This window comes from Perca fluviatilis, chromosome 22 (genome assembly GCF_010015445.1).
Source record: "Perca fluviatilis chromosome 22, GENO_Pfluv_1.0, whole genome shotgun sequence".
Taxonomy (NCBI): Eukaryota; Metazoa; Chordata; class Actinopteri; order Perciformes; family Percidae; genus Perca; species Perca fluviatilis.
In genome coordinates, this window is record NC_053133.1 from 25,091,280 (window position 1) to 25,113,420 (window position 22,141).

At 41.1% G+C, this 22,141-nt stretch overlaps 1 protein-coding gene across 3 annotated transcripts in view; it reads right to left on the reverse strand.

Moving 5' to 3' along the window:
• Positions 1-1,297: 1,297 nt before the first annotated feature.
• Positions 1,298-22,141, reverse strand: part of LOC120552233 (disco-interacting protein 2 homolog C-like) — an 86,992-nt gene continuing 66,148 nt past the window's right edge. For 2 of the 3 annotated variants that reach the window (XM_039790085.1, XM_039790083.1), the window contains 11 exons: positions 21,876-21,987; positions 19,140-19,249; positions 17,731-17,861; positions 16,934-17,102; positions 13,554-13,724; positions 11,851-11,912; positions 11,688-11,745; positions 7,027-7,101; positions 5,431-5,605; positions 3,826-3,949; positions 1,298-2,738 (listed from right to left, as the gene is read on the reverse strand). In XM_039790085.1, the coding sequence (XP_039646019.1) occupies positions 2,486-2,738; positions 3,826-3,949; positions 5,431-5,605; positions 7,027-7,101; positions 11,688-11,745; positions 11,851-11,912; positions 13,554-13,724; positions 16,934-17,102; positions 17,731-17,861; positions 19,140-19,249; positions 21,876-21,987 (1,440 nt within the window). In that variant the 3' untranslated portion in view covers positions 1,298-2,485. The remainder of the gene's footprint in view (positions 2,739-3,825; positions 3,950-5,430; positions 5,606-7,026; positions 7,102-11,687; positions 11,746-11,850; positions 11,913-13,553; positions 13,725-16,933; positions 17,103-17,730; positions 17,862-19,139; positions 19,250-21,875; positions 21,988-22,141) is intronic. The other variant, XM_039790084.1, reaches the window with a different exon arrangement.

Here is a 22,141-nt window from a genome sequence, read left to right on the forward strand (position 1 = left end):
GACAATAGAAATTTAGCTCGGGTATAAAAGAGATTCTCAGAGAACTTCTGCTTCAAATCTTAAAATCTTTTTTTATAATGCACCGGTTTAATGTTTATATTAACAAATATGTTGTCTTCCCGTTGACCGTTCAACTTTTAGTTTTTCTGGGTCAAAATTAAAACTTTTTCTTTCAACGTTTTGGTCGTCTTTTTCAAAACTTTGTTCTTGTCACTTTTTCCGATGTTTTGGTCAGTTCTTTTCTGTGCCTTTTGACATTTTTGTGGGTTCCACCCCCTCCCCACGTTTTTTGAAGCTTTTGCGAAAATGTTTGTCACTTTTTTCAATGTTTTTTCATAATTTGTTTTTTTTTTTAATGCTATAAAATTGAATAAAACATCAAAATTTAAAGAAAGCAGTGGGCTCATCATTTATTTTACTTGTGGAGAGCATTGTGTGGAACAATCCGCGTTATTCTTCTGAAAATGTGGTTTCTAAAAATGGGTCAAATTTGACAACACGAGGGTTAAGAACTGTACACCACATTCACTGAGTGAAAAGGCATATATCAAAAAGATCGATATCAGATCACTCAAACAAAGATCGATTTGAATTGATAAAAGAGAATCGAGCGGTTTGTAAACACATTTAAAGTTGGCCCCTCCTCCCCGAGGCTAACGGTGCCAGCGGGTAAAAGCCAACCCCAGATTTGTTTTTGCCGCTGCTGTGTCCGCCATTTTTGTAGCGTCCCTCTTGGATGTGTGTTTACGATCTGACACCTGGAAGCTACGTTTTTAAAGAGGCAGACGCCCAGAAAACGTCCCAGATATACAGGCTGAGGGTGTCTGCAGATACACACACTTAACAGGGGTTATTTACATTGCTTTTTAGGAAAATCCTACTCATTGTGCCTTTAAAGCCAGTCCCTCCAGAAAAACACGATTCAAAGCATAATTCAACGCATAATCAGCCAAAGTCCGCATATTTATGCGGGGGCCGCAGTTTTTCAAATAAGCCGCACTTTCGCCGCACAAATTGCCGATTTCCGCACAAAATATGCGGGGCTTGCATGATTTCATAATCCCCGCATTTTCGTTGCAAAAAAGTCACATATATCTTAGCAGAAAGTTGAAAAATGTTGCGTTTACTTCACACAAGAGCAGCCATTTTCCCCTGTTGCCATGGGAACGTTATGAAGTGACGTAATTACGCGACATGAACATCATCGAAAAGCAGGGTGTTGGGGGGGGGAATCACTTTTTTTTTTCTTCTCTTTTTCATCAAACTGCAGTTTTTGCAAGTTCACCCAATTTCATCGCATAAAATTGCATAAATATCACATAGCATATTCCATCGCATTTTTTAAGAAAACGTGCCGCATAATTAAACAAAACTCTTCTTTTTCTGGAAGGACTGTGAAGTTTTGCTGCATTTGCTTTAAATCAACTTCTTTACTGATAAATATTGCACTTCCATGTGTGTGTCTGTGGTCAGAACCTTCACGTGAGAAAAAGGCTGTTTTTGTCTCCCAAGCTTCAATCAACGTCTTTCTTCGGAGCCACTTAGACTTTGGACACTGAAAACACATATAGTTTGACGCTCTTTTTTGGGGGGATGTTTTTAGTTAATACAGTTTCAACTTTTTTAGTGTTTCAAGTCTCCATAAAAAACCTTGTTCTTATTTGTGGATAAGGATAAAAAAACAAATCGGTTGCGTGAATCACATTAAAACTATGTCAGATGTTTCGGTCACATACATTAACAAATGAGGAACGAACACGCGTACACGCACACACACACACACACACACACACACACACACACACACACACACACACACACACACACACACACTCAGGGTGCAGGTGGAGAGAGCTGCATATAGGGGCTACTATACCTCATTGTGTTTTAGGTACCTCTCCATATAATTATTATGTCTATGTACAATATTTATATTTTTACAATTTTCTGGCTGCCCCTGTTTCTAATTAAAATAATACCACAAATCTGGGATTTACTGTGTTTTGAATCGACCAGTAAAACATGATGACAGACACAGTCTCTAGTTTCTCTCTCTCTCTCTTTCTCTCTCTCTCTCTCTCTCTCTCCTTCTTAAACCTCTGAAAAACGCTCGGAGCTGCCGCCCCGTACACAGTGTTCCCCTAAGGCTTTCTACAGTGACGAGCTCCCGGTAAAGGTCACGAGATTGAACGGGGGTGTAAAAAAAGAAGAAGCACATACTCCCACTGAACAATCAATCAATCAATCAATCAATCAATCAATCAATCAGCCAATCAACCGGCACAACACGACTTTAAAGAAAACGGACGACTTGACACCACACCATATGCAGGTTCAAAAATACAGTACATCTTGATTCTGAGAAATAAATGAACAACGGCAATATGCACGGCATACAAACGCATGCTCGCTCACTCCTGAACACGCACACACACGCACGCACGCACACATCACACACACACACGCGCACACACACACACTCAGGCTACATGTTGTAGGCCACGTAGATGGGATCCAGCTGGTCTTGTAAGAAGCCGTCGCGGAGGTGCATGCGCTGTTTCTCGCCGCGCGAGTTGATGGGGATGACGCCGATGTCCGTCACCACGACCACGCCCACGATCAGGTAGTGCTCCTCCAGCACCGCCTTGGTCACCATGGGAACCAGGTCCAGGGCCTCCTGCTCGGAGCCCTCCAGCTCCACCACCACCACCAGCAGGTTGGTCCAGGGGAAGACCGCACTGAGGGGGGGGGACACACATTTGATTTCTTAGGTTTCTACTGTTAATAAAGACCCCTAAAGTACCGTATAGGTTCATGCTTGTATTTTGGGTTTCTACTAGAGCATGTTCAAAAAACACACTGATCCTGCCCATGGCTGATGCACCTGTATTCACCCTCTCTGCCCTTTTATGCCCCCCCCTTCTGAAAAATCCCAGTCTGCTGTGATTGGTCAGCATTTCCGGATCTCCAGAGTCTCTGGATCCGTGCTCTGCCATCGCTGCCTCTGTACAGTCGCTGTGAAAATCACCAATAAGGGCTTCTAGGCCAAAAACTACACAACCGGACATGTTCCAGCGGGACTGTGACCCGAAATTGGGGAGAAATTAACATCGGCTGCCCAGATAACAGCTTTCCCTGGCGTTAGCATGTAGCTCCATGTACTGAGCAGTGGCTTGGAAGGGAGTATAGCAGCACTTTCTACCGCCAATAAAGGCTTCTACACCAAGTATTACACAAGCGGACATCTGCAGCAAAAATGTGACCTGACATTTGGGAGAAATTGTCAACATTTGCAGCCAAGATGTTAGCATGTGGCTACATGTGGCAGAGTACGTAATGTAAACATTGCAGTAGCCTGGAGCAGATGACCATATATGGAAACCGGTTCTGTATGACGTGATACGGAGCTGAGAGTAGAAAAAAAACAGTTGGAACCGGAGCGTTGAGAACAGTGGTAAATCTGAGGTTTTGGCTCACAGGGATTTCTTTTAACCCCTGTGTTGTCTTCCCATCAACCTTGACGTTTTTGTCAAAACGAGTCAATTTGACCCCAAGTCAACACAAGGGTTAAATAGGGTTACCTCATTATTTGAAGCTTTGGCCACATTTAACGTGAACATCCGACATTGTAACATTATAGATATGGCAGAAAATACAGAAAAGCCTAAAAGGTCTAATTTAAGAAACACATCTGACCCTCGTCATGATGAACATTTGACTATTTAGACAAACATCTGTCTCTTAAGCTGCTAGACGTTCCACTTCTTCCCCAGCTGGTCTCGAACTGCGTCTGTTTGATGCAGGCAGCGTGCCCATCCGACCTACCACTCCATGATGCTCTTGTGCGCGCGGATGACGGAGGTCTCGATGTCGATGGGATGGTACCTCATTCCCCTCAGCTCCATGGCCTCCTCCAGAGCTCCCACCACGAACAGAGCATCGTGTCTCTCTGTTTTGGAGAATCGATATTTCGGGTCATTCACAGGTTAAATAACTGATTGAAGTGAGCTCGTTCCAATCTGTCGTCCCCAGCACACTTACGACACGAGGGAAAAACATCTGCTCGCTGGTAAAAAAAACCCAAAAAAACCCAAGGCTGAAGTGTACAAGCCTGAGTTTAGTGTGTAGGAGACCGCAGATCTGGGACGAGCTTGATGAAAGCTTGAAATTGTTGCATTCTGGCTCCATCTTCATGTCTGAAGGAAAACTTGCTTATAACATATGATTGCTTAATATTCTTAGAGTGTTAGAATTGCACTGGGATCGTCTGTATATCGTGGTATTCGTCTGTGTTGTGAATTGATTATTTTAGTGTCTGTATATTCTCTGTTGTATGTTTAATGTTAATGGGCCCCCTCCGAAAAGCTTTTAGTAGCTTATTATGTTTGCTTATTGTTTGTTTATTAAAAGGATCCACATTAGCTGATGCCGTAGCAGTCAGCTACTCTTCCTGGGGGCCACTCAATACATACCCATTACATCACATCATCATTACAAGGATATATGTAAATCAATGTGCAATACACATACTGTACACACATGTACATTTCCCTTAAAAGGAGAGATCAAACTAACAGTCAAACTCAGGAACTATTACATTATAAATAACCCTAAATCTAACACCTTTCGCATTGAACAAACATTTTCATTTAAGTTTAAAAGGTCCAATGTGTGGGAATTTCTCCCATCTAGCGTTGAGATCATATATCGCAATCAACTCTCTTACACCATGCAGTTCAAAGTACGTATTACAGCTACGGTAGACTGATCGGTCTCTTGCTCTTTTCAATATCCTTTTGCTTTTTCTGGGTGAAGAAGAAGAAGACTCCCGTTCCTGAAATTTGGATTTTGAATATGTGTGGTCCTCAATGTTTCCTTCTTCAAACTTACCATTAGCAGCATTAGCAGCACCTATGAGTTTATCGCAGCGAAAACGTGAAAGGTGGAGCAGTATGTCCTATATGTCCCCCACCGGCTAACGTCTACCCCAGTTCATGCAAGTGAAAATGTAAAATTTCAAGCCAAAAGGAATACTTGGAATTGATGGTGGTGGTAAATATTCATGAAAAAGGACAAGTTTGTGAACGGGCAACACAGATTTTGGTAATGAACAACTACATATGTTACACACTGGACCTTTAAGAATCATACAAGACTAATACAGTTACTTTCCAGTATTCAATCTTTAATCTGCATGATAGATGCCTCTGCATGTGCTTTTTGAAAGATTATTTATATTTAATTAACCAAATATTCAGTTTTTTTGGGGGGTGGGGTCCCCATTTCATGCGTCCTACATATGATCATTGTGCCTTCTGAAATTGTGTTTTATTGACACGACGATGAGGTGTGAATAAAACATTTTTAAAACGAGACAAAGAGACAGAGACATGTTGGTGCAGCGGGCGGAGAGTCAGAGAGGAAACTAACCTCCGTTGGCGTCGGTGAGCTCGGTGCGGCGGAGGAAGCCCAGGTAGCCCGTCCTGGCCCAGACCGTCTGAGTGTCTCCGAAACTGAGTCTGGAGTTGAAGTGATCCGACTGCAGGACCTCCTCGCCGTAACCGCTGTAGTAGCCGCTGCCGTTATGAGCGCTGTGCACCCAGATCTGCAGAAACCCACAGAGCAGAGCACAGACAGGTGGTTAGACTTCACTCTACTGCACATTAATGAGGCTGCCTGCTACTACTTCATTCAAATCTATTTCAAAATTTGGTGAAGAAATAACGCAGGCAACAACCGTAAATAATTAACCCCAATTATATATCTTTTTTTAAACTAAAATGCCCAAAAATAACATTGATGCATGGATGTATTCCATACAACGATCTTCGCAGGTAAAATCAATGATTACTTTCATTGAATTTGGGGTGTTTTATTCATTTTTATAGCATTTGAAAACAAGTTTCAATGGTTTAAAAACAGTCTCCTGACTAAACTTTGACAAGATACCAGTCTGTGATTCACTCAACATCCTCTGATCTTAACTATTATGTAAAATAATTCATAATTTATGCTTTTTTTAAATCTAAAAAAATAGGTATAATGTCATTTGAACTAGGTTATTGACCATGAATAAAAATAAGCCTTAAAAAAGTGACAAAAAAAGTTTTAAAGTGTCAAAAGCATTAAAAAACCGACAAGCTCAGAAAAGAACAAATAAAAAATAAAGGGATAAGAAAGGGTAAACTGAAAGAGGGAAAACAGAGAAAAGACAAAAAGAAAAGATAAAAAAGACAAAAATTAAGACAAAAAACAATAAAAAAAAAGACGAAAAAGAAAAATAAATGGATAAGGAAAGAAAATGAAAAAATAGAAGACAGAGAGACAAGGTGAGAAAAAGGCAAAGAAACGATGACAGAAAACTTAAGAAAAGGGAAATAAGAAAACAGACAAATATGAAATAAAATACAGACAGAAGGCAAGAAAAGACAGAAATAAAGGGCTACAGAGAAGCTGAGAAAAAGGTAGAGCAAGAAGGAACATCACATCTATCAAATCCTTCTCCAAATCCATAAAACATTTGGTTATTGACTAATCAAATACGCTGCCATGATCCAGAATAATGTGTTTGTCTTTATCGCTACAGTAGTGTCTCTGTGTGCGCTTAATGTGTTGTTGATGCGTTCTAATGTGTGTCTACGCACTCTCACCTGTGTCTACTGTGTGTGATACTGGTGTTATGTTTTTCTCATGCCATCAACCTGCCAGTAGTCATGATCTGGGATAGTGGCTGTGTCATTTTACTTGTCTATGCCAAGTTCTTTTATGTGTATTTGTTGTGTTGTTGTAGCGTATCTATTGTTTTAGGCCATTAACCTGCTAGGGACTGCAGATGAAAATTAGCCTGTATGGCTAAATCTGGCACATTTACACGTTGGGACTCCGTATGTTGATTAATTTGCTCTGTCCCTTTTAAATAAAGAAATCTGAAAAGAAAAAAGAAAAAGAAAAAAAGAACAGGAAATGAGAAGGAAAACCGGAAAGGAAGAAAAAACAAGAGCAAAGAAAGAGTTAATATGTGTGGACCTCTCCGAGGTGGGAGTCTCCCAGCGGCCCTTTGGTCTCTGGGTTGGCGATGATGATGCGAACTCCGGGGAGGATCTGAGGAAACAACAAAAAGAAAAAACGGTTGCCATGGTAACCGCTTCCCTCTGACTCCCGTCTTCGATTCCAGCACAAATACAAAAATAGACCCAGCTGTTAACATTCAACTCGCAGCCACAGCTCACGACTTCATCTTCTTAATGCGGATTTGACTTTAGGACAGACAGACGTGTCAGGGACAGATGTGTCAGGGACAGATGTGTCAGGGACAGATGCAGATGTGATTGCACCTCACAAAACCACACTTTATTACGTTTATCGCATATCATCATCATCTTTTCCACAAGAACAACAAACAGGAACCCAGTCAAACATTTTGTTCAGGAAGCATTCAAAGAACATAATGGGCTGACTGGTAAACAGGCTGTCCCCCCCCCGGTCCTCCTCCTCCTCCCACGTACAGTGAGTCAAATAAAGCGCGGGCTGATCAATACAACCATGACGTCCTCGATTTGTGTGTCAGTGTGGGGGAAGAAGACACGCCGATGTCTCATCAGGCTGCGAGAAAAGATCCATCATGCTGCTTCCTGCAGCTACAGAGACTCACTTCCCTCGCAGATCGGGACTTTATTTTTACACCGTTTATCAGACAGAGCTTATTTCTGTTAATCTGTTAAACACGAGTCTCCCCAACGTCCTGAACTAGGGCTGCACGATACCGGATATGATGACCGATATTTGGAACCGATATGTATTTACAGTGAAAATGAACATCTTGAAGTCAAAATTAAGATTTTGGAATGTTACAAACTCCAACACAAAACTTTGTTGAAATGCTTTAAGCAAGTATTTAATCAATTAGAAACTTTCAACATAATAGCCAGTAACAGATAGTGTTGGGGGACGACAGACGCAGAGCTGGAGCTGTTTCATGTCAGCAACCGTTCTCTTGTTCTCACAAAGTTATGGATCAATTAACACAGTCCTCTTTTCTCTTATATCACTAAGACCAAGAAAGTGGATCACATCACTCCTGTTCTGAAGTATTTACACTGGCTTCCAATACTTCTGCTGGTTTATAAATCAGGGCCAAAATACATTTCTGATCTGCTGCTACACTATGAACCCCCCAGACCTCTCAGGTGGTCTGGGACAGGTCTGCTTTCTGTCCCCAGAGTCAGAACTAAACAGGGGGAAGCAGCGTTCAGTTTATAATGCTCCACATATCTGGAACAAACTCCCAGAAAACTACAGGTCCGCTCCAACTCTCAGTTCTTTTAAATCAAGGCTGAAGACCTTTCTTTGTGATGTTGCCTTTCTTTAAATAATTGTTCATTTAACTGTTATTAACTGCTCTTTAATGTTTAATTTGTTATACTGCACTGTAACTTTCATTCTTGTATTTTAATCGTTTTTATGTAAAGCACTTTGAATTGCCCTGTTGCTGAAATGTGCTATACAAATAAAGCTGCCTTGCCTTATATATTTAGACATTACGTGACGCTGTCAGCTCTCCTGCTGACCTCGCTGACAGACCTCGCTTTAGTTGCTAAGAGATCTGTAATGAAACTGAAATAAGTGCTGCTCAGCGATCAGATGAGAACAATGTAATTTGCTCAGGGATGAAAACCTGCTGCTTTCAAGTGCTGCGGGAGGACTCAGATGATAAGATGATTTGAAGGAGAAAAAAAAGCTTTTCGAGGACATTTCTTGTCTTTATCAGACAGAGTCAGAGGAGGAAAACGCTTGTTGGCTCAACACGTTTGCACAAGTTGTCAACTTAAGACAAGAGTATACATATCCACATATCCGATTCTTATTGTGAGAATGGAATTTCAGCTGATAATCACATCAAGTTAACCCCAATAATGTGGATCCTTTTCTTACAAAAGCTGCAAAACAACAGCAAGCGTCATCCAACAAAGAACCTGTTTAATATGAAGACACTGGCAGCAGTTTGGGAGAGAAAATATACTCTTATTTAACTACAATTTGTTTACAATAAACTGTATTGGCTGTAGGACAATACAGTGGTCATTTAAAAAAAGTTAGCACTTTATTGTGTCTTCACATTTCTGTAGATCTGTAAAATGATCAGCGTTGTTTTTCAACAGCCACAACTAACGGATCACCTCTCAGTTCTACCTTGGCAACAGTACGAAGACAAAAAAAGCATGAGTGTTAATTATGGATGACGACGGAAATGAACATGAATGAAGTTGAAATGAAGTTGCTCCAACAAAGTCCACTATAAATAAAGTCAAATAAAAGACGTGACTCCGTCTCCTGAATGTGGGGGTGAGAGTTGCGTCCTGCCGGTTATGAGATCTTCTTCCTTCACCATCCGCCAGGATGTGATGAGTGGTTGCAATCATTTATAATTATCTCTAGATCAGGAGTTTACTATCTTGTTATCTTGGGAAAACAAAAAGTGAGTGAAAGAGTTTTCTCGTTATAACTGATAATTATCTTGAGTCAAATACTTTTGGCTTTCTCACGAAAAAAAAACAACTTTGTTAGTCAGACTTAAAGCTTTAGTGCGTAACGTTTTGATATTAATCAACGTCCGTTACATTCAAGCCATTGCCAAATGAGTTGCTACAAAGCTAATTAAAGGTGCCCTGCCACACGTAGTTCATTAAGTTCTACCGTGGACTCTGTAACATTTTTTGTGGAAAAAATGCCTTGGTTAGCTTGTTTCAAGCCATTCTAGCGTGGTATAGAAAGCCTACAGGAAGACTCGGCTTGATTTCTGCCAGTTCTCATTAATATTCAACAAGCTAAGCTGCTTGACTCTGATTGGCCAACAGCTAGCCAATAAGAGCCTGGCTATCAGCATCCTTTACCCAGCGCAACTGGGCGAGCTAATGAATAGTTATGAGCTCAATCGATATGATGTCAGGCTGACCAGCTTTTGTAATTGGTCTGATTTCTCTGCTTATTTCTTTTCAGTGGCTAGAGCTGACAGAGGCTTACGGTCAGCTCCGTGCGTTGATATGGTTGCTGTACACAAACCAACCAGCCAACAGTTTGCGGAGCGGGGTAGACATGCATGCCCAAAAGAAAAGAAGGAGAAATTCAGCTACTTTTAAACTTTATGAAAGATGTGGATATCAACAGGTTTTTGGATATGCGCACACATCACAAGGCCGAATCTTTTCAAGAAGCTGGTTGAAGGAATGAAAGAGGGACGCTGTGTTCGCACGGTCCAACAAGTCCGCCGCCGCTATAAAACTCTGAAAAACTTCCTATTTTATAGTCACTTTCATCTGCAATTTAAACAGCTTAGTCTGAAGATTGTCTTTTTCCAAATAAAAGACAAAAACAGGAATAATATGTGGATGTAAATGTAGCCATTAATGGCTTCTGGTTTTAGGATTTTTACCAACAAAGAAAGGCAACATATCAGACAACCATCTGATGAATGTGATGTTATCCTTCCTTTACCCACGTCTCCACAGACAGACAGTGTGGACTCAAACCTGCTGTCAGCTTTGACTCAGCCGATGTGGGAGGATGTGCAGTCGAGAACAGAAATAGCCCGATCTTCTGTCAGTCAATTTGCTGCATCTAGAGAGTCTCTCCGTTGTGAGCTTGTGTCTGTCGTGCGTCAGCTGTGCCTGACAGTTAAGTAGGGCTTTCTAAATTAAAGCTCTAGTTCGTACATTTTAGATATTAGTGAACTTCCGTTGCATTCAAACCGTTACCAAATGAGTTGCTGCAAAGCTAATTAAGACTATCAGCTGGGCCTGCACGATTCGGGGAAAAATATGAATCACGATTTTTTTTAGCTTAGAACTGATATCACGATTCTCTGCCACGATTTTTTTCTCACGAAGTGTAAGTGGCAGTACCAAACATAGATTTTTTTGGCACCTATAGCACATTCCGATCACCACAAGCCTGTAAACATAGAGGCTTCAATGAATGAAGAAAATAAAGTACATACTGGCCATTTAAGTACAGAAGGCTACCAAAAATAGTGACATATAAAACACTGAACTAAATATGGCCCTGATATAGGCTCTATCTGAACTCCTTGAACATGTCTTTACATCGTGCGGGCCTACTATCATCTCCACACAATTCTCTCTGTATTTCTCAGTATGGTTATGTTCAGAAGATTGTGGCGTCCGGCGACTTTCCCGCGCAGAAACTCGAGTGAAGATAATGACCTCTTCTGAAGAGTCCATCATGTTTTTTTTAATCCTCCGTGTCCTCCTTGGCTACTAGCAACTGTGTGGAGTTAGAGGAATGGGGGTGGTGCGCGATCACAGAAGGCTTGTATCATGCGAACGCGCCAACAGTGTTGTTATCATTACTTAGAATTCCTCATGGGGCCGACAGAAACTACGCACTATAGCTTTAAAGAGTCCGTGGCAAAATTGAATAATTTCAAAATGACTGTTGTTTAATTTTTTTAATTTTGATCTCATCAGGGTGCACACATTAAGTCATGAATCATATCTTGCAACGAGGGAAATAAATCTAATAAAATGTGCAGCTTAATTGGATCAGTTTGGAAAAAAACATTGTGTGGGCACTCTGTTTTTAATAACCTGCAATCACAGTTTAGGACAAAGTCTTGAGCTTGAAAACATGAGCCCATGCTACACATCAATCTTTATGTAAATCAAACTCACCTTGCCAGACTCCATTAATGGCAGACTGTGAGGAGAACCTCTTTCCACCAAGCGAACCCTGAAACACACACATGTGGAAATGTAACAGTTCTGTACCCTGAAGAGAAAGGAAAAAAAAAGAAAAAAAAAGAAAAACTAAAGCTGACAGGACAGACTGTGGTACCTGTCATGACGCAGCGCTCTCATGTCCACGTACACAGTGGTAGGGTCCGGTCCTGAAGTGCCCTGCAGCCAATCACAGCACAGACACAGTGAGCAGGAGAACTGAGACAAAGACCATAGCTACCAGTTCTTTTGGTTTGTTTTCTGGCTCTTGCTTTCCATCGTGGAAAGATTAACAGTGAATTTGGCAATACCAGTAACGAGACCATGTTTTTCTCCCAAAACCTGTTCATCATTTAGCAGAAGACGACACGTTTTTAAAATGACAAATGTTGTCTGAATACAAGCAGGCATATAAGAACTTTGTATCAAGAATATATAGTACATTTAGATTTCAATCAGGAACTATCTGATCAAAGAAAAAGTCAACTAGATCACACGTCTGACCATATATTCAATGCCACGTTTCAGTATTTGACGGTAGAGTTTCAAAGATTAATCGATTAGTTGTCAACTATTAAAATCGCAAACTATCTTGATAATCGATGAATCGTTTTCAGCCATTTCTATGAAACAAAATTCTCTGATTCCAGCTTCTTAAATGTAATATGTTCTGGTTTCTTCTCTCCTCTGTGACAGGAAACTGAATATCTTTCAGTTGAGGACGCCATCTTGGGCTTTGGGACATTTTCTGCCCTTTTATAGACCAAACAACTAATCCAATTTATCGAAAAACCAATTTTTGAGATTAACCGACGATGAAAATAATCTTTAGTTGCAGTCCTGTGTGACAGCTGTAAAGTAACAGAAAGATATTGTGGACTCATTCCCAGCCTTGTGACTAAACAGCATGTAAATAAAGTTACTTTACATAGTCAGCAGAGGTGGATCCTTTACTTAAGTTTAAGTACTTAAGTACTAATAGCACAGTGTAAATGTGCATTGAAAATGTTGCTTGAGTAAAAGTATCATCACAAAACTGTACTTAAGAGTAGTAAAGTACTCAATGCAGAAAAATCCTCCCAATCAAGTGTTTAATGATCTCATCATTTCAGCTGGACTTGTGGGCTGTTATATTGTTGGGTAGTTTTTATTTATAATAAAACATCAGATTGTATAAACTACATGTGTGTGTTTTGTGTGCAAAAATCTTAATGTGCAAAGTAACTAGTAACTAAAGCTGTAACTGATGAATGTAGTGGAGTAAAACGTACAATATTTCTCTCTGAAATGTAGCGGAGTAGAAGTAGAAAGTGGCATGAAAAGAAAAGACTCAAGTAAAGTACATGTACCTCAAATTTGTACTTAAGTACAGTACTTGAGTAAATGTACTTAGTTACATCCCACCACTAATATTCAGATTGAATTGCTGTCAATTAGCACTTCAAAATGATACAATCTTTATGAAGGTTGTGCATTTTTTGAGTCAAAAAAGAAGTGTTTTCATTGCAACATTATTACTGTGTGTGTATGGGGTGGGATAGGGGGCAATAATGTCTGTAGATTTGTATGACTTCATGTATCTGTATTGTATACTGTAGATACTTTGTCTGTATTTTACTGCGCCATCTACCTGCCCAGGGACTACGGGTGAAAACTAGCAATTTGCTACAACCTGGCACAAGACATCTATTAATGTTTTTTGTGCACTGTCCCTGTTCAAATGAATAAATTAGAAATTACAAAGTCTCCTTTTACAATCTGTGGAGTTTCTGTGGTGTCGGTGTGCAGCTGCTGCTGCTGCTGTCGCTCGTCTGTTTCTACCTGCAGGCAGATGGCCAGGTTGACTCGGCAGCCGAAGGCCGTGCTGACAGACCGTGGGTGAAGGCCGAGGTCTTTGAAGAGCTTGGAGAAGGAGTGTGTGAGCGACATCCTGGGCCTCTCCTCCGCCACCACGACGCAAGCCCGAACCCGGGACAGATCCAGCCCCCGAGCCTGGACCAGAGACGGGAAAACACACATTTTATCACAAAATAGACAACGGAGGGGCTTCCACCTTCGACCTATCTTCCTATTCTTAACTGTAATCAGAGGTCATTGTCATAGATGTATATAATATCAGTGTTCAACGCTAAGGTTTTTTTTTTTCCGGGCAAGTAAAAAACAATTCTACTTGCCCAAAGTAAATTTTTTACTGGCGCCTATACAATTTTGGTCGAAAAAAAGTTTTACTCCAAAAAAAAAAAAAAAAAACACGTAATGAAAACACGCATCAGAAAAATATAGAAAAAACTGTCTAACTTCGAAAAAACCCTGCCAAAAAAAAAAGCGTCAAATGTAAACAAAAACGTCAAAAAAACAGCATTTAAATTAAATGATTATGATACGATGATCGGGAAACCCTTATTGTTGAACCCTCAATATATATGTTTTTTAAAGAAGCCGTCTACATCCCTGATTTTATATATATATATATATATATATATATATATATATATATATATATATATATGTACACACACACATAATCCTTTTTAGCCTTTAGTTTTTAGGAGGCCTTTGTATAAACTTTTAGCTTCCTACCTCTCTGACACAAGCTTTTTTTAAACTTTATTAGAGCAAAAACATCCAAATCCCTCTTGTCCAGCTGCTAGACGAGACAGAAAACCCCCCCATTTTCTTACATAATATAGGATTAAGGGGCTTCTTCCTATCTGTTTTAGGTTTTTCTTTTTATTAGGAGACTGACTGGTCAGTTGTGTTTTACAAATGTATTTACAGAGTTGACTGTTGGACAACTGTAATCAGAAATAATGATGCCTGACGTGGTCATACTCAGATTCTGGTCAGAATAGGAGTCTGATACTGCTCCATTGGGCTGTGATTATGGGGCGTGTTTCAACCACACCAGACTCTGCACTCAATTGGATAGACCTACAACCAATCAGAACAACGGAGTATGTGACATATGTTGAGCGACGCATACTTGTCAACAGATCTCAACTGCACGCACGCTATAAGAAGTAGAAGAAGAAGATGAGTGTAAAAGATCCTTCCTGGTGTTGTAAAAAGACTTTAAGGATACACGGAGTACTTACCAACACGATTATCATTTTTGAGAGAAATAGTAAAGGTGAATGCATATTCCAACAAGTTCTCCGTTTAGGATTAGAACTCGACAATACAGCAAACAAATCTTATCGCATTTGTCGGTCCTGTCAGGACTTAATAACACGGTTGGAACTGTTGATCATCTGTCCATCATCGTATAAAGCCTGCCCTGACAATTTGATTGGTCCAAACAGCTCTGGTTGGAGCATAGTTGCTTCACAACAGATCAAGTCCAGACCAAACTTCCCGACCTCAAATGTTGTGGGCGGGGCTAAGTTCGGCTGGCATCCAGGCTACAAGGGCACACTACTGATGATGCGTCCAGCGCCCAATCGACCCAAAGATTTACCTCCCACACAACTTGGATAACCCCATCAGTCGATCGTCAACCACTCCCGACAACAAGACAATTTAGAAAGTGCTCACCACCGATTGGCCCAAGGGCCAGTTGTAACACCTCGTCCCGTGTTTACTGATTCTTGGTTTTTTTCTGTAAGCCTTCATTATTTGAATTGAATGTAATCCTGTTTATACTGGCTTTAATTTTTAGGAGAGGTCTTTGTATAAACTTTTAGCTTCCTACCTATCTTACAAAAGCTTTTCTTTAATACTTTATTAGAGTAAAAACACATCCAATCCATCTTGTCCAGCTGCTTTTTAAGATAATTTTTTGGGGGCATTTTTAGGCCTTTATTTCCAGTTTGAAGGTTTAGCTTTGGTTTGGGCTTTATTGCTTCATGTCAATGACGGTCCTCACAAGTAGAGAAATACGCAGGTGTGTGTGAGTAAAGAACATTTCTACTTTTCACTCAGCCTTCGGTCTCCATGGAGACTTAAACTAAAAAAAGGGTCTAAAAATCACTAAAATTAACTCTGCTGTGACCAATCAGAGGCGTCGGAGAGTTCAGACGTGGCCTCAGGCTTCAGCAGACAGAGATGGAGTTTATTAGCGCCGAGTCAGAGGACAGACTGGAGTCAGCTGGACAGCGTCAGAGTGGGTGGGCTGTTCACATTTAGCTACAGGACCAGTTTTAGTCCAGCTGTTCGGATTCTGACTGTGACTGGCGTTGGAGCCGGTAATCAGACTTCAGTGGGGGCTAATCTGCTGGCCAGACAATGACAAAGTGGCCAATACAGATACCGTACAAGACTTCTCCCAGAGGAAGACTTGTCTCACACTTACCTCGAACAGAAATTCTTTCCGTCGGGTGAAAAAAAATGTCTGATTTATCAGCATTATTGTTATTGTAAATAGCCGTTATAATCTCATTATTGTAAATGATTTAATCAGAATTAATAATTGGCTAAAACAAAACTGCTCTTGTCTGGGTTAACCGTGTGTTGATCTGCTGCTACTAACGCGTCGGATGATTGAACGACTGCAATGGCGTTGTTCTTGTCTGCTTTTATGTAGTCTCGCTTTGCCAGAACCCTCCTCCGAAGCGCGCTGGATTGGTGGAACATGTGTACGTTCAAAAGTTGTTTTAGTCATGCCATGAAAAAAACGAGAAAAACGTCCAGTGTTAGGCTTCCATTGCCAGACCTTCTGGCTAGTCCACACAGCATTTCGGGATGGGAGAAAGACATGCTCTGGTTTATTGGCATTTCTTTAAACCAATCACAACCGTCTTGGGCGGTGCTAAGCACCGGACGGAGCCACGGTGACTCTGCAAAATAGCCTCTGGAAGGAACTTGTTTTGGTGGAACGTGTGTACGTTCAAAAGTTGTTTTAGTCGTGCGAGAGAAAACTCAGATTGGACAGATAGTCTAGCTAGCTGTCTGGATTTACCCTGCAGAGATCTGAGGAGCAGTTAACCACAGTCCTCACAAATCCACCGGAGGTTAGAACGCCAACACAAAGGAAGCCCAAGGCAACAAATATCCGGCCTAAGTGAGTGAAATCCGGCGTTAACGGAGCAATCCCGGAAGTGGAACGTCGTGGATATAGACTAGCTTTTATGTGACTGGTTGACTGCAAAATTGAATTGCCCTTTTGGTATAAATAAAGCTGTTTGATTCAAATTGAACTGAAATAAATGTCGGAAATATCACTTGACGTGACGTGTCGGTTTGCTGCTTGTGTCTTTGCTGACCTTGAGCGCCTCGGTCTGCAGGCCGAGTCCTTTGGTGCACAGCTCCATGACGCTGTAGGAGCAGAAGGTGTCTCGCACCCTCAGCTGGCTGACGGCCAGCAGCCACAGCGCCGGGTTGGACTCCAGCTCCACCGGGGGGATCAGGATGGACTGGTGGCCTGAATACACACTGCAGAAAACACGAGATGTATTTTCCAGAGAAACATGGGAGTCGTTAATAATAACAATCAGGTGCAAATGTGAGTTATTGTTGCTATAAAGTCCTTGAGGCTGAGATAACTCTCATACCGGAGGTGATTTGCAGTCTGCTTTATTTATGAGACTTTCGGCAGCAGAAAATCTGCTCTCGCCAAGTTCACAATTTATGAGCCGAGGATTTCAAACTAAGCAGACCTGAGATCTGGTCTGCTTTTGTTATTAAAGGACAACTTTGTGACATGAATCACAGTTTGAGTATATCGTGTAGAAAACCTTCCATAACCTGCGGTGAACTATGATGACAGATGATCGATCATCAGTGATTATAAAAGAACATACATCATGTGGCCAGAAGGCTGGGAGACTAGAAATTTGCAATGCAAACTGGACTGTGTTGGGTTTATAGTATATCAGGCAGGAAGAGGCTAATAACGGATTTGAATTATGGGAAATGTAGGATCCAGTGTTTTGGGAGCTTGATTCATATGAGCAGTTAAAAGTCAGAAAGAAAGTAACATTAGATACTTTATATACTATTAAAGATGGCTAACTAAAATACATCTTTAAAAAGAGGTGTGTAAGCGGACGGAGACTCGGACCTGCAGAGACACCAGAGGACGAAGCCGAGGCCGCAGTAGGGATCCAGACAGATGGCCACTTCTCTGGACGGGTACAGCTCACACTGCAGCTTCACCGACCGACAGAAGGCTCCAACGGCATTATGGGACATCTGGAGAGAGAGAGGGAGGGAAGGGAAGAGAGACACAACACACAACACACCACACACACACACACACACAGACGAACAACAAACAGGGTAGAAAAATGGACAGTTAATCTTAAAATGTCATACTTTTTTTTTTTTTTTTTTATGAGGAGTAAAAACTTTTTATTAGACTTGGCCTCTTTTCCCGAACACAACAAGACCTTATTATGCTCCGATTTATTTTCCGTTCTGGATGTATCTGCTCTGGTGTAAACTGGGAGAGGACACACTTTCATACACTGGTATTTAAGAAGCTTTGGGGTTTGGGGGCTTTCATTCTGCTCTTTCATAAACCTGTAACAATTATTACATAATTGTCTGTCAATTATAATTTTTTTTTTTTTTTACATAATTACAGTTTCTTTGTTTAACCGCAACTCATTTCTAACGTTAGCTAAGGTCTTAAGGCGTGTGACTGGTTGGTGTTAATCCTTTTTTAGATATGCCAAATTGTAATTTTATAAGTGATTATTGGTCGGACTATATATTTTGATTATTATTTCAGTTGTAAGTTGTTGGCACTTGACCCTGAACACGTTCATAGCAACAAAAATCACAACGGAGGGATGGAGTAAGAAACAATGTTTTATGATAATAAAGAGGCGCGGTTTACTTCATAGGCTGTGCGTTTGTGTTATTATATTATTATCTGGGTCACATGGCTGTGATATATAACCAAAATATGTATCCTGGGATTCACTGAAAACTTGTTTAAAAAAAAGTAATAAATGAATAAATATTTTTAAATTTGACTGAAAGAGGCAATTATATTGGTAATCGCAATTATTTCTGAGACAATTCATTGGCCAGCAAAATTTGGAATTGTTACAGCTCTAGTCTTTCACCTGTTAATGACTAAATGCAATAAGGAGGTGTAGGAGCCACATATTGTATGTCGTTTATGGTCTCATTTATATTATGTATTGATTATTATATTGTAGGTGGTGGGCGTTTTCATCGCGGTTTGAGCCGAAGTGATAACATATTTGTTTGCTTCACCTGTTCACCTGGGAGAGAACACTCTCTGTTGACCGCCGCACTAACGCACTTATTTCGACTCACAAAGTAACTTTACATTTGGTAACTGCAGCGCTAGTTGTATTTTACAGTGTCTTTATGCATCTCTCAGTGTTTAGTCCCTCGCAGCAGCCCTCTGTTGGCTTGCTTAAAGCCGCAACAGGAGGGACGTCTGTCACGGCGACGGTTTTGGGTTCGGGTGATGAGGATTTACACTGAGCTGACCTGAACTCCGGCCAGCATGCCGGTCGTCGACACGCTGAAGTCCAGATAGGCCAGGCCGTCGGGGTTGGTGGGCTTATAGAGAGCTGGAGGCTTCTTCTTTGGCAGGTCATCTACAGTACACACACACACACACACACACACACACACACACACACACACACACACACACACACACACACACACACACACACACACACACACACACACACACATTTTTGTTTTATTACAGTCAAGAGGACAGTCTGTTGAGTTACACTCAGAAACACTAACCTCAAGTTGAACCCACAATGCAGTAAGCAGTCATTGATGGAGGTTGAAAACGTCCTGTTGTAGCAGATGTTTTATTATATGGCTGATACTTAAGTTACTATTTGTCCTGAGTTCAAACCAGATTCTTTTTTTTTCCTTAATAAAATTAAAGAATTTTACATTTCAGGTAGGGCTGTGCAATTAATCAAATTTTAATCACGATTACGGCTCCTAACGATCACAAAAACAATGTAATCGGTTATTTTGCACATTACATTTTGCAAATAAACTCTTATTTTGTCGGCGTTTGAGGCGTTTAAAAAGTTCAACAGGAAAAGTATAAAGAAACATTTCACAGTTTAAGGTGTTTTCACTGTTGATTTGTTCAACTGTTTAACTGTTTTTTAAGTTCAATGAATGCAACATCTTTCCAAAAAGTCAATGAGTAGTCCTGTTAAATAATCGTGATTTCAATATTGAAAGTATAATAGTTGCGATCATGATTTTTTTTGTATCCATAATCAAACAGCAGCCCTACTTTCAAGTGTAGAAAAAAGTCAAAAGTTCACATTTTTAGGTTCTTTATGACTGAATCTTTACCGCAATTTACTGCATACCTAAAAAAAAGTGCACTCTGTAATAGTGACCAGCAGCAAACCCAGTCACATTTTACAGTAGGGACTCCTTCTACAGGTTTACATATTTTAGGGTTGAAGTGCAACACACACCAGATATGTCAAACAGACAAAGAAGTAAAAAGCAGAGTAACAATTATCTTCCAATCCAGGAAGCAAATGTGACAAAATTGCAGCTTAATGTGGAAAATAATGGTGGAATGTTTTGGGTTAAACAATACCCTGTGCAGTTTTCCACCAATATTGGCAACGGTGGAGCACTGTTTGGATGAGTGGGTCCATGTTTTGTTTGTATCTCATGCTGTTGACGGTTTCACAATACAGCTGGTGGCGGTAACGCGCCAAGAAACATGGCAGTTTTCAATTCAAACGCAGGGAAACAGAAGACTGCTAGCTAGAAAGTGTGGATGTAATCTGAAATCTACTTTTCTCAGGGGAGCTTTAAGGTTGATGTTAAAGTTAAAGGTGCTCTAAGCGATGTCACGCGTTTTTTCAGGCTACAACATTTTTTTGTCACGTACAGTAAACATCTCCTCACTATCCGCTAGATGCCAGTCCCCTGAACACACTGTAAAAAAAACGCGGCCTCTGTAGACAGCCCAGGCTCCACAAACGGCAACAAAAACAAACTGCGCCAACCTACACCACCAAACATAAGAAAGTGTTCCAGCCAATAACAGACAAGAAGGATTTCAGGGTGGGGGTTGGGGGGGTTAGTGCGCGGGAGGGGAGGGTGGGGGGGGGACGGGATGAGGAGGAGGAAGGGGCAAGCTAGCCTCCGGTTTTGTTTTGACAATACTTCGAACGTCAACAAGAAGTGACGTCACCCAACATTGCTTAGAGCACCTTAAGGGTGAAAGGACAGTAAGAGTTAGGATCATGTGCCTCAGGATTGTCAATATTACGGTTCGTGCTCTGGAATGAATTTAAATAGGCGGCTGTGGCCATCGGTGTGTGAATGTGTGTGAATGTTTATCTGATGAGCAGGTGGCGCCTTGTGCGGCAGCCTCGGCCACAGTGAATGAATGTGTTTGAACGGCGAATGGTTCCTGTACTACGTAGAAGCGCTTTGAGTAGTCGTTAAAGGGATACGCCACCGTTTGTTGAAATAGGGCTCATCACGATCTCCCCTAGCTGTAGATAGGTGGGTCAACGCATTTTTTGTGCATGCATCGTTTTGGTCGATTACAACACCCTTTCAGTTTTTTTATTTGTTAAAAGGTTTGAAATAGCCAATGAATTTCGTTCCACTTCATAATTGGGACCCACTTGTTGTTGATTCTTCACAAAAAATTACAGTTTTATATCTTTATGTTTGAGGCCTGAAATGTGGCAAAAGGTCGAAACGTTCAAGGGGGCCGAATACGTTTTAAAGAACGCACTATAGTCCACACAGTCTGTAGGAGCCACATATTGTGTGTTGTTTACGGTCTCATTTATATTATTTATTGATTATTACATTGTGCACTTATATTGTAAGTTGGTGGGCGTTTTCTTCGCGGTTTGAGCAGAAGTGATAACATATTTGTTTGCTTCAGGTTTTTTGGGCTTTGACAGAGAGGGGGGTGAGCGTGGGAGCGAAACCTCTCTGTTGACCGCCGCACTAACGCACTTATTTCGACTCACAAAGTAACTTTACATTTGGTATCTGCAGTGCTAGTTGTATTTTACGTGGTTAGGAATAAATCATTGCAATACAATCTCGAGCGCGTCATGGTGTGTTTATGTGTCTGTCAGTGGTTAGTCCCTTGCGGCAGCACTTTGTTGGACTGCTTACAGCCGCAACACAGTCCATTTACATTTACAAATACACATCTTCACAAGTATAGTCCAACAGGAAAAGCTGTGGTACCGGTGTCGAGGACCGGCGGCCAGTTCCTGATGTCCACGGTGGCCGTGGCCTCTTTGGAGCGCAGCAGCTTACAGATGACCGCTGTGGTCATCACGCAGGCCGAGTGGCTGACCTGCATGGGACAGACGGGGGAGGATCTTCAGGTTACAGCTATGGGATAAGGGTTTAATTGTAATTTTTTTATTTAACAATTTATCCCAAATAAGGTCAGATGTCAGCTACACAGCGGCAGCCCTGGAGCTAGCAGGGCTAGCTAGAGTCCCTTG